The sequence below is a fragment of the Fringilla coelebs genome (genome assembly GCF_963513975.1).
Source record: "Fringilla coelebs genome assembly, chromosome: 7".
NCBI classification, from domain to species: Eukaryota; Metazoa; Chordata; class Aves; order Passeriformes; family Fringillidae; genus Fringilla; species Fringilla coelebs.
This window is the reverse complement of record NC_140035.1, coordinates 19,644,104-19,657,693: the sequence shown is the minus strand read 5'-3', so window position 1 is coordinate 19,657,693 and position 13,590 is coordinate 19,644,104. Positions and strand designations below refer to the sequence as shown.

Genomic DNA, 13,590 nt, shown 5'->3' with positions numbered 1-13,590 from the left:
TTTCTTTTTTTTTTTTTCCTCCACTTTCCTATTTTTTTCCCCAGGCTTCTTCAAGTTTGATTCTTCTCTTGATCTACAGATTTGCTTCTTGTCCTTCAAAATGCAAGGTTTCACAAGCATCTGTTCCCCATTACAGAAACAAACTTCTAAATGGTGAACCAGCAGTAGCACACTGAACCAGCATCATCCAACCTGTAATCTGAGCTCCTTATTAATAGTCTACCTTAAATTTGTTTAAAACTGTATTCATGCAAGTGTTGAAGCTTTTTCATTCTTTTAAAAACTGAAACCAGAGGTTAGTAGATCTTTTTTGATTCTCATGAAGAAGCCTATTTACAGACAGGAGCATAAGATACCTATTCTGTAGGAAAACATCCAAGAGAAGAATGAGCCATGTCTGGAGCTGGCCTCTTCAAACCTGCTGATAACTGGGAAGCTGCCACTTTGAACCCTAAAATCCAAACTATTCAATGCTTGATCAACATGAACTTTCAAACATCAAATCATTATATAACTTTTACATTGGGAGTTAGGTTAATAACATTAGGTTATTGAGGAAATACAGAAGACCCTGTTTTTTCTCAACTTCACCTCCAGTGATAATTCATAGAGCTAACTAAATAAATGTAGAGGTTAACTGGTGATTTTAACATCTTTTTGTTACTTCAGAGTTAATATAGATTTATCTGCTGCAGTTCATACAGGTACTCCGCATTATCTTCTCTGAAGGAACAGTCAAGTGCCACACAGAAACCCACAATATCTAAAATTTTGAAAGACAGCTTCAAAGAATATTACCAAGAGCAAAATTTTTAGAGTGCAATCTGTGAAGACTCTTCCCTGTCTCCAGTTCTTAGCTTTTAATCAGGTATTTGCCTCCCTCATGCTTCCCCACCACAGTAAAAAGGCAGCTAATAGATCTGTTACTACACTTGAATTTCTCCAACTTATGTGCTGTTATGAGATTTCTCTTCTAGATTTTCTCCTACATGCTATTCTGGATAGAGCAATCTGTTATTTTAAGACTGAGCACAAGTAGATAATGTCTTAATTGTGGTACATTCAAATGGGAAAAGAAAACAGAACATTTTAATTTCATTCCCTTTTGCTGATGGTCAGTACTTTTCAAGGCCTTCAGTTAAAGACTTAAAATTCTACAGCTTTCCATTAGTTCTACTCACAAGCCATGAAAGAGCTTTTGTTTTGTTTTTATGGAATTAAATGGAAAGATTACTTTTTTTGGAGAAAGTTTTCCTAAAGGACACAAGATTTTATCATCATAATTTATGCAAGGAAGGGCTGGGACAACAGACAGAATACCAGGGTTCCAAATGAGCTTCCCTTTTAAATGTCTCCATGACAAGCTCTGTTGTATTTTTAAACATTATTTATGGAACTTGGTATAATTCCTGGCTTAAAAGGCTTTGAAAGTTTTTACATCTGTTTTTCAACTTATTCAACACTGAAACAGCTGCTAGCTTTGCCAGCTTGAGATAAAGTCCTGACAAGGACAAAAATATGGGGAAAATATTTGATGTTTATAAGCAAACACCAGAGAACATACCCACTTTTTGCAGTGCATTTTGCCAGTGTAGACAGCACAAAGAGTCATTTAAAATTTAGCAATGTTAGGAAGCACACTAAATCTCTTCTGACTTTCCCCTTAAGCAGGCTGTTTGTTGGAATCTCTTGTACTATGAATCAAAAAAGCAACCAACCACACTAATAAGTTCAAGAGATCAAAAGGTGCATTTGGAAAGTGAGCAGCTCTCTCATAACCTCCCTTAATGGATTATCAAACACAGTCAAACATTATTTAACAACAATATAATCTCCACAAAGAAAATGTTTACTGTTAAATGAGAATGAATAATAGCCATAATTTGTAACATATCTTTGCTTAGAGCCTTCCCAAAGTATTTTCCAGGCTCTAGGGCAGGAAGAATGAAAATAAAAATGGCTCCAGGCATTGTACATGTTTCTCCTCACTACCAGGTTTACAGCGACCTAACAGTACAGTACAGCACAGCTTTATAGGACAAGACAAAGTTCTTGCCTCAGCAAACAGCTATCTCTTTTCCATAGGTATGATATATTAACTAAAACTATTAATAGCCATTTCATAAGTGAAAGGAACAGAGAAACATTGAGGGCAAGTGACAGAACAGAGATTACACAGCAAATCAGAGTGAGAATGAGGAACAGAACACAAACCTCTACTATGTTTTTGTATTAAATTCAGGAGGTGCCTAAACATTCTTGGTATTTTAATGACAAGCAATCCTATGAATCTTCATTTGAGGAACCTATCCCTGAAGTACAGCAAGTTTATGGTAAGATTGACTTGTGTACCCTTTTTTACCTAGAGAATACATTATTAATCACACTCAGACACACTGAGTTTATCAACGCTCCATTATTATTTTGTAACAAAAAAGTTTTTATAGTTCTGCTTATCATTCCTGACCAATGTTTGCTTGTTCTGTTGGCACACATTGCTGTAACTTAAATTCCTTCTTTTTACCTCCATTCTCCAATTTAATATTACAAGAGTCTTTAGGAATTAATAATATTTCTTGTTCTCATGATGTTTCTATGCATAAGGACACTATCTGAACAACCATCTTACAGTATTTGTGTGAATACAGAAGCAGGAAGGTAAAAAATAAAGAAGGAAAAATAGAAAAAACCTGAGTGATATCCTGTGGAAGCATCCTCTCTGATTTTAAGAAATGCTTTCTGCCTAGAGGCAGCTACATATTGTAGAAATAAGACTGCTGTGACTCCCACGATGACCTAGAAATCAGTATCCATGTGTTAAAAAAGAATTCTGTATTTGACTTCAGAATAGATGGGGAGGAAAAATTCTGCATGGCTGGAATGAATACATGTGAGGCAATGTTCTAATGTACTAACCTTTATTTTTCAAGGATTGAAGAGCTTCTGTGAAAATAGCACTAGTGGACTACTTAACACTGAATAAATTTCTTAGAATTAAACTTCATATAATTGTTAGTTTGTCAAAGCTTTTAATGGAAAGGGCATTGATGCTAATTAGCAATTGTTTTGGTATTGTTAGAAAACAAATACAGTTAGCTGATAGCTTATAAAAGGGATATGGATAAGGAAGATAGTACCCAGAGCTCATCTTTATACAGCTGTGACATTAGACTTTCTCACCAAGTTTTTCCTCATGAGAGTATAAGACACAGGCAATGCAGGAGAAGCTAATGCTGAACTGCCAAAACACAAGAATTTCAGTGTAAAAGATGCTAACAGATGAAAAGAAGAAACTTCTTCTCCCTTACAAGTGTGGAAAGAGGGGTATTCCAGCTGAGTTTTCTGAAAACAATTATTTGTATAAGGATCAAAGATATCTGCACCTCACCAATGAAAATAATTTAGGGAAAAACAGAACTAGTGAAAAAGTTTCAAAGAGTATATTTTTCAGTTAAAAGGTAGGATGAATTGTTAATGTCAGTTTTAATTTTAAAAGTGGCCTTTTACTAGCATAAACATTTTCTTTTTATTATTATTTTTTAACCTAAAGGAAATCAGGATATAAAATTCTCTAGTAAGCTGCTTCATGGAAAAGTAACAACAGTATGTTCACCAGCAACAAACTGATGATAGCAACAAATGTGTGTTAACAGACTTCTTTGAGCTCAAGGTCAATGAAGAGCCTCTTCAGTTCAGAGGTCTGAAGAAATGTACTGAAGTTAAGCCTAGCTGTACTGCACACAAAGCTGACAAAAGAAGAATGAAAGAAACTAAAATAAGATGATGTTTCAGGCTGTGACTCCAGAGGCCAACCCAAATGGTCTTACCAAGAGGGGCCAGCCTGTTTCTTTCTAGCACTCTCCTGCTTATTCCTGGCCATGTGAAGCATTCCCTCCTTCACTTCAGCACAAACACAGAAGAAAGTTATTTGTGTTTCTGCTGGCTTAGTTTTTTCCTCTCACTGTAGAAGGTCAAGCTCAGGAGGCTTCTGACAATCCCTGAAGCTGCAATAAAAACAGCATCATGAGTTTGCTCCTGGGAGTTGAGGGAAAATGAAAGAAGCCAGTTCTCTCCTTTTCACTAGCAGTGCACTGCTAGATCAGCTCTCCATGTCTCTCCTTCACATGCTCTGAGTCATTAGTAGTGACTTTCCAGTCTGCAGGCTCGCTCTCAGGCACAATGAGCTGAAGTGATGTACCAAAACAGGCAAAACTGGCAGGGCTCCACTGGAAAGAGAATCCTATTTAAAACCCCAGAGGTGCTGAGTCAGTACAGAATCAAAAGACAAATCCAAAGCACCATCCTGGAAGATTTTCATATGAGACAAAACACCTCCTGATCAGCTGTCATCACCAGTGAGTCCTTGGGTTCCCTCAAAGAAGAAATGCTGTTAACACAAGCACACTGATGATTTACCAGTCTCTGGAAATTTTCAGCCTGTGCTCTTAAGAACATTTTCTCTTACTTATCATTTAAATGATTGATTTGTAGTGTTGCTCTACTCCTAAAAACGGGTGTCTGTTTTTCTTTATTTCTGAACACCAGGAAATTAATGTACATTTCATTAATACTGTCATGGGCACGTCAATAAACAGAAAAAATATGCACTATGTTCAATGTTGTAATAGAAAAGTTTTTCCTAACGTGGATTTGAATTGGCCTTATTTACTTTGAAGTGGTGACTATACATTCATATGACTTCTACAGATCATTACAAATGAATGCCAGTAAATTTTTTACAGTACCATCTGTCATATGTTCTTCTGCATGTCAAATTTTGTATTGAAAATTATCTTGTAGATGCATGACAGAGGTTTTAAAAGCTTTTAATGGGTAAAAATTTTTCTAGAGGGTACAATAGCCCTATTGCAGAGCCAAGCTTTTTACAGTTATGAGGCTATGTCAATCCTCTTGGGAAAATTCTAATTAGATGCTCTTAGTGGTTGGTTCTTTTGTAATAACCTTACATTTCTAGTCCACATTAACTGTCTGGCCCACACACTTAATATTTTGCAGAGATGTACTTGTGCTATCTCATTAAATTTGTACCAATTTGATCAAGCTTAAAATCTTTAGAATATCATACTGAACAATATGTTGTAGATTTTAGAGGTAAACAGTAAGTAGATTTTTGTCCTCACTGAGCATGCTCTCAACCCCATCACAGTGGGCTGGTGCTTCACAGAAGAAGTAAGGATACATGCTAAAACAATCAGAATGATTTTTGTTTGAAAATAAAGTATTTAAACTGGGTTAGGCAGGGACAGGACAGACAAGGAGTTAAACTTCCTTAGATGAGCACTGGTTCATACTAGGGTGCTGGGAAGCAAAATCCTTCTTACAGTCCAGTCATGTCTAAAGTGCAGTAGCTTGTCTGTCACAGCATACCCAGTTAATACATGAAAAGGCTCGAGGAAAGAAATGCTGTCGTGGTCTTGGTTCTTTGTCACTCCAAATTATGGAGCTCAATCCCAGAAGAATGTATTGGAATACCATGAAAAATCCATTTCAGAGCTTCTTTTAGCACAAGGATCATCTCACTCGGTCTATATGTGTAATCAGGTCAACATATGGAAAAATTCTTATACCTCTTGGGCCAGCCATGCCATAGCTGTAGGCAATGTGATCTGTGAGGTGCTATATGGGGAAGGAATCTTAGGAAATGAGATAAAGCAGTAACTTCTACTGTAATTCAGGCATAACTCCCACCCACAGTGAGCATTTCCAGGTATGTTTTCCCAGAAAACAAACGAAGAAACCAACAAGAACAAACACCCCCCCCCCCCCCCCCCCCCCCCCACCAAACAAAAACTCACCACCCCCACAAGTCAGCTTCACCTTGAAAGTATTCTTAACAACCATTCCCTTATTTTAACTTGCACATTTTTGTTTGGGCCTTTAGCATTTCAGCAAGAGATTTCTGGCATGTAAGTATATACATGTTTATGACTTCTGAATCATAACATCTAATTTACTTCATCAGCATTAGTAGGTGGTTATTTATAATAATGGGCCACAGCTTATCTAACTCTAGAATTTCATATTATTTTATATTCGGAATGATTGCTGAACTTGGGACAGTATGTTCATTTGCATTTCATTCTCTTTTGAAACAGTGAAATTCTGCCACCCTCTGGACAACAACTAAACTAAGACACATTTACAGTCAGCCTCAAAAGATGCCACTTCTGCTGATAAACATGCATTGCTTTTTAGGTACATTTTAAAATTAATTACTGGGCTCAATGGAAAAATAGAAGTTACTATTAAACTATAGGCAAAACAACTATTTTCAGTACTGAACAGCCTTCTTACTAATAGGATTTAATGAAACAGCAAACTTCAAAATTTTCTATTCTTAACTTTTTCTAGCAGTCACTTGAATGCTCACAGTTGTATTTTTAAAGACTTGTTATCAAAGCATGACACAATGTTTTGTGCCAACATTTATTTCCACAAATCAGAACATTCTGGAATTATCAACATCCTTCTGATTGAGCCAAATGAGAACAAGTATAGAACAGAGTTCAGTGGGTGAAAGAAAGGCAAAGAAAGTTGCATTACAGCTGATCAACCTAGCTTAAAATGTATTAAAGGGACAACACACTCTGACATTCACATGGCAAGCAGCACTTGTTGCTAATAATATTGGCATTCAACACATTAATATGATCATTTGAAACAGTAAAAGTCACATTCAAAGTTTCAATTTGTGCTTCCAGTATAAGTGTGAGGAAGGAGGGCTGCAGCATAAATGTTGCTACACACAGTACCTTGTACAGTACCTTGTTTTGGCTATGGAGCCCAGCTGCTGCTGTTCTTGGATGAGCTCAGCCAGCTGCTTTTGTAAAGACATATCTTTACCGTGTACTTGCTTAATAAATGGATGTTCCAAAAGATGGGTGACTGAAGGACGCTTCTCAAAATCTTTGATTAGACACCTGTGACAGAGGAATAGGGGTCTCAGACAATAATGTTATCATTACAGCACGAATTGAGTCAGCCTACTGTGTGGCTGTCACTCTGTTTTCTTTTTCCACAAATCTGAGCTCCTCAATATGTAACAAGACTCTTCCATACTGCAATAAATCTGGCATAAAATACTCAGCTAAGTGAATGCACTCCATAAGAATACAAGCATAAAGGCTAAAAATTCGAGCTTATATAATCTCTCTTTTTAACGGCAACTAGATAAAAGGGAAAAAATGACATTGTATCCTGTAAGAGCTGTACAGTTAATACACATAAAAATTAAAATGAACAGAAAATACTTCATTCACTTTAATATTCTATCTATTCTCTGATGAGAGTTTGACTATGAAATGTAGGATACAGCCTACAGAAAATCACGACTGAAACCTGTGGTACAACACTACTCAGAAGGATTTGATATACAGATCTTCAGGCATCATACTATCCCTGTGTTTTTAAAATGAATGTTATGGGTAGACATTCTATATCATAATGATGAGTGTTAGCATAAGAATCACAGAAAATTCTGCAGACCTGCATAATTCAGTCTGTAAGAGAAAGGAATCAGTCAGAATTAAATGCTAGCTATGGTACCAAAGTTCTTTCTGTGAACTAGTACAGTACAGGTGAACTAGTAAAGAAATACATCCAATTGAATCAGCATAAAATAAAGTACCATACTAATTTAGATAATTGAGATTTAATTTTGGAGAAGCCATCACTCAAGCTGAATTATCTTCTGCATACTAAAGCTGAAATAATACCATTCAAACAGAACAATGATCCAACAGGATAAGACTGCTTTCAAGTATCCTCTAATTAATAATATTAAGTCATTCTATTCATCTTGCTCAAATAATAATGATATTGATATTATTTGAGAATGTGAAAAAGAAGTGCTGCAATTCAGTATATACCTCCCTTCTAGTATCTATAATTTTAGCAAATTATAGCTCAAGATGAATCTATTTGATGAGATGCATTCATATTACATACTTTACAATTTCCTTTCGTATTTGCTGAAAAAGTACCTAAGTACTTCCCTTGCAGGGCCAAATACCACAAATCAAGACTATCATTTTAGCCAAAAGTTCAGTGAAACTTAAATAACTTTTAGAATTTATTTTCTAGTAATAAAAGTAACAATGTACAAAATTTAAACTACATCACAAAAAATCAAATACATTAATTAATTTCAAATACTACCAATCACATTAGCAAGTTATTAAAGTTTAGCCTCACCTCAAAGACTTTACTGAAGACTAAAGTCTGGTCTTAGAATGATCCTGAAATATCTTTGAACATAACTTTAATACTTTTGGTTCCTGAAAATCATTTTACTAACCTCTTCTGTACATCTATTCCAGAAAAAAAAGCCTGTAAAATACATTACCAGTTTTGGAACTGTTTGGGTGAATTTTGCTATAGGCTAGAACTGTAGCCTCCTGATAGAAACACTAAAGCAACACAACGTGCTTTATCTCCATCCCTCTGGGCACAAGGCTATAAATACCAGTTCTTCTCCTCCAGGAAAAGATCCATCATTAGCCTTGAACAGGTTCTGACAATCTCCCCTACCCCTTTTCTTTTTTGTAATCTGGGAGTTTTAAAAGTCAATACGCCCACACAGACAATACAATCTATGCCAATCCTGTTTAAATTCATGTTTCCTGAGAAAAAAGAAAAAAGCATTTGAAAAGAAAGACAACATTAATCAGGAAGACAGAGGAAAAGAGAACAAAACAATAAGTGCTATGCATTATGCAAAGTCACAGATTGATGGCAAGTATCTGAAGTGGAGATTTCAGTCTCATGGACTCATTATTTTTACCATTCTATCAATAATTCCAACTTTACAGTATTTATGGTTTTTTGTTAATAAATAAATGTTCTTGTTAAATTTGATTTCATCTAGAGTTTTTCAGTACTACAACTGAATCGAAGTGAATCTAGGATCATGGATAGTTGTGTTGGAAGGAACCTTTCAAGATCATGTAGTTCAAACCCCCTGCAATGCACAGGGACATGAACTAAATCAAGTTGCTCAGAACCCTGTTCAACTTGACCTTGACTCTTTCCAGGGATGGGGCATCTACCAACCTCTGTCAGTGCTTCACCTCAAAGCAAAAAAAATCCTTCTGATATCTAGTCTAAATTCACTCTCTTTTTGCTTAAAACCATTATCTCTTGTCCTATTACAAAAGGCACTTGATTTTCAGATAATGATATTAGAGTTTAAATGGATTATCTTCAAAAATTTACACAGTTCCAGACAGGATATCTTGTGTTTATCAAAAGTGTGAAGAACATGCAAACCTTAGACCTGGTGGCATGCAGTTATTAATATGAATTCTCTGAGCTCTGAACATCCACAAAGACACTCTACAAACAGGATACAGAAGTTGCATGAGAGTTTTTCTATATACATGGCCCCTAGGTGAGACATCAAAATGTCCAGGAAACCGCACTCATTGTGGAAGCCTAACAAGAAGAGACATTTTGGAGAAAAAAGTTCTTAGCTTCTCTCTAGCATGCCTGAAATGTGAGCTTTTTAGGTTTGGGAGATGTTTTAATGAGCACAGGTAAGTTCTGTGAAGGATGTGGTCTTGGAGAACTTGCAGATTATCTTTGCTTCTGTCCATAATCCTACCAATCCCCCACTGACCATTCACTTTGTGTGCATGCTTCCCCTTTGCAACAGTCAATGTTTATCTATTGTTTCATCTAAATGCAGCCTTCATCCTCTGGCAGTAGGATATTGCTGCAGTCTGCATTCACGTAGGATTTCGCCTGAAACACGACCAAAACTTTGTTAAATTGCAGGATGACTAAGTTAATGACACAAGACACCTCAACATGAATCTGTGATCAAACTCTCTCTGTTCCAAGCTCAGACAGAGCACACCTCCTATTGTGCCAAGTCTGTGCATGCCTCAGAAGAACAGAGTCCTTTCAGATAGATAATGAGATGACACAACAAAGCAGAGAGCTAGTAACTAACAGCTGTGCAAGGGTGAGGGAGAGCTGCTTAAATTCATGTCTCACTTCATGTGTGAGTACTTCAGCTTCAGGGAAGAGACTAACAGGAGAATTAACATTTCCACTGGAGTTGGTTTAATCCATCAAGTCAAATGGCAAGTTCCTGGCACTCGTGTCACAAAAACACAGCAGCAGAAAGAGCAGGTAGGCCATAGGGAACTGAAGCGTATGAGGCACACACCCTCCTCTGCCTCTAAACAGCAGAAGTTTTGACACTGTCACTTCTAGAAAATAGCCCTTACTAAGTTTCAAATGCAGTAAACAGCTTGCACCTTAGTCACTGTAGGCACTGAGGGCTCAGTCTGTACTCAAACATTCAGTGCCAATTTGATGTCTCACCAGGCTTGCTGTGATGGAATGTAGGATGGAAAGCTGTCACATGACACTGAAAACATAGCCCTTATGTTTCTCAGTCCATATTCATTTGTCCTTATTTTTCTCTGTGTAGAAAAGGCCTCTTTATATTCTGCTTCTACACACTGTCAGTTCAACTGTGCTGCTTTTAGTGCAACATGAATGCCTGCTGCTGCTGTTCTTAGTAAACATCATCTGTAAAATAAAAATTCTTGGGCCACCACCTAAGTGCTAATGAAAAATGATGCATCAGACTGCCAGTGTCACTGCAGGTGTTCAATAAGGTGTCATCATCCCCTACTAGAAGCAGTATTGACACTATAATGCTCTTCAGAAAAAAACAAATATAGAATATCAGCTCTTCCAATGCTAAAGCCTGCACAAAGGTGAGAATTATCACAATGTTTTCTACTGACCTGCACTCTGACATAGAATTATAATGTGTGGAAAAGTTAACTATATGAATGTCTGAGTTCAAACTCGCCAGTAAATACAGGGAGAAGATGTATCCAACATATATGCCAGAAAAATAGAAATCAAGAAGTAATAATCATTCAGTAATGTCAACATTTGGAAGAGTACAGTAACAAAGCAGCTTTTACAATTTCCCTCATCACAAAATAGTCTGAAATCAGTGTGTGCACTGTACAAGTGAAATACAATATAAAAAGCCCTATTAATGAAGGATTTGTTTCTGAGGAAAAAAGAAAACTAAAACATCTTCAGCTTCTCATCTGAGCATTCATTTAAGACCAGTTTGGACAGTTAGCTCAGGTACTGTCAAACATCAACCATACTGCAATTACTCATAAAACCAGTAAATGTGCTGCACCTGCAAATTCAGCCAAATTGTTTGGCTTGTGGAAAAAAAAAAAAAAAAGGTGGTGCATTAGTTTGAACGGAGCAAATTGACTAGAAAATCTACTACAAGATGGGTTTCAAATAAAGTATGATGAAACTATCACATTTAGTCTCCTATTTTTTGGATCTAAAATAATAGAAAGGCTAAGCAAGTAGAGATTGAAAAAAGAAATAAAAATTGTAGGTTTGCCTTGACGAAAGCCAATCCATTATCTAATTGGAAATTCTAGTATCTTCCATCACGCTTTCTTAGCAGAAAATTAATTCTCAGAATTCATTAGCGTCACTACATTAAACATAGGTCGCAGCCATTTGCTGCAATCTCACCGCCAGGCTCCTAAGCACCATTTCCATTCTGCCACAATTACAAGCAAAGATGAAGCATTCATTAGCAGAGGATAAGAGCAGCCTCCCATCCACACAGGCCCATCTGAGACAGCCTCCTGAAATTCACTGGCTGCTTGCACTCAGATGATAACATTGTTGGAATTGCTGGGTCTCCGACAATGTAAACAGCCATTTCACAAGCAGCGAATCAGATGGCTGAAAAGGAGAGATATTTATCAGCATTCATGAGCTAATATTTACTAATGAATAAATGGAAAGAAACAGATTTCATAAGAGCTGCAGTGGTGGTCTAAGTCCTCTGTGTGTTCAGAAATAGAAAAATAATTACTAACGTCACTGACTATTGCAGCCAAATCTAAGTAGAGCAGCAGCAATTCTTTCTTTCAGAAATTCTCTTTCATTTGATCTATTATGATCTATTTGACCCTAAGTACTTTCTTTAAAAAGAAAGAAATCAAGCAGCTGCAACTCTCGTATCTTAGTTACACTATGATTTATCACCAGCATTTTGGTTTTTTTCAATTATTACATTTTGTAAATGCTACATTTTCTCATGATTTCTTATCTACTAGAAGTATATTGCTGGAAGTAATTTTGTCTCATAACCCAAATATCCAACCAGACTTCAAGCACCTATTTAATATCTACATGCACAGAAGATACATGGGTTAATATTTGGTAGAATTTATGTATTAGACTATACTAGAGCTGGGGAATTCATACAACAGCCTTTGGGTAACAGTGATATAAAGTCCCTGTGCTGTTCAACTGCTATCTGTTAGCTAAAGTCCTCATTGCCACTTCTCTGGTCCCTATTTCCCTGCCATTCCCTGCCTCATCAGGGTGCTTTCCCCATCATCAGCTCCTCTCACAGCTCCAGACCATTCTCCCCTGCCCTCTACATATTTCACTCCTTGCACCAGTACCTCTGGTCTAGCAGTGCGGAATCTTTCCAGGGCTCTGGTGTTAAAATAAAAGAACTTCCCAGGGTCTTAAACCAGACTCCAGGTCATCCTAAAATGCTAAGATCCTCTCATCCCAGTCCCAGAAAATACAGTTACCAGACTGCCCTCAAAGATAAGAGATGTTCTAGAGTGGTTCAGCTGAGGTTCTAGAGTGGAAATTTCCCAGAGGAAGAAGTGAAAGAGTAAGGTCGCACCTTCCTGAAAGTAGGGAGCATTCTCTCCTAAGCAGGAAGAATGAAGTGTCTAGATTCTGAGACTTTTTTTTGACTCTGCATACTTACCTGATTACTTGCATCACAAGGTTGCTTCATGATGCAAGATTAATGAAATCAAGACCATGACCTCAAATGGGTTGACTCCCCCTGCTTAGAGAAATGGAAGGACAGACACTGACAAGCAGGATCATCTATGACCACACACTAGGTCAGAAACTTTCTAGTCAAGGAAGGAAAAATAACAACCTCTGAGATTTTTATAGCTGGTTATAATGCTCAGTAACCGAGTGTTCCTTCTACCTCTGAACCACATGTAACTAGGGCAGGCACTGGTCAGTTACACACAGCCAAGAGGTGGAAAAGACATTTCATTAACTACATCTGTAATAAGATGCAGGAATGTGCCTGCTTCTCTGACACTTCCCTGCTTTCCACTTGCAGGCCTGCCCAACCCCCACTGCTACAGGTCACTAATGTGCAAAAGTGAACTAAAAATCTGTGACAGCTTTGCCAACAGCATTTCTGTTTTCAGTCCTAATTCAGCAGGACTCACAGGATAGAAATAACCTTATCTTCAGGACTATATATAGCTGTCCCTTTACAAAAAGTAAAGGCTGGGCACTAGGGATATGTTGTAGGTTAAATAGGTCTCCTGTCTTGCACAACATCCCATGATAAATAATAAGGATTTTACTGTTCATTCTGCTACAATCACTATCAGATAAAAGACTGAATTTATGACAAAGAACTCAATCATCACATGCATGGTATAAATTCTGATGGTCAGAACACATTTATAACACTATTGATCTGCCTTTTGGTAGCAAATGCTGTAA

At 37.0% G+C, this 13,590-nt stretch overlaps 1 protein-coding gene across 1 annotated transcript in view; it reads right to left on the bottom strand.

The window, feature by feature from the left end:
- The window catches only part of MYO3B (myosin IIIB), a gene marked incomplete at its 3' end in the record, with an annotated part of 178,189 nt that overhangs the window by 107,977 nt on the left and 56,622 nt on the right, over positions 1–13,590 (bottom strand). The window contains exon 11 of the mRNA XM_084209203.1: positions 6,786–6,941. Within this exon, the coding sequence (XP_084065329.1) occupies positions 6,786–6,941 (156 nt within the window). The remainder of the gene's footprint in view (positions 1–6,785; positions 6,942–13,590) is intronic.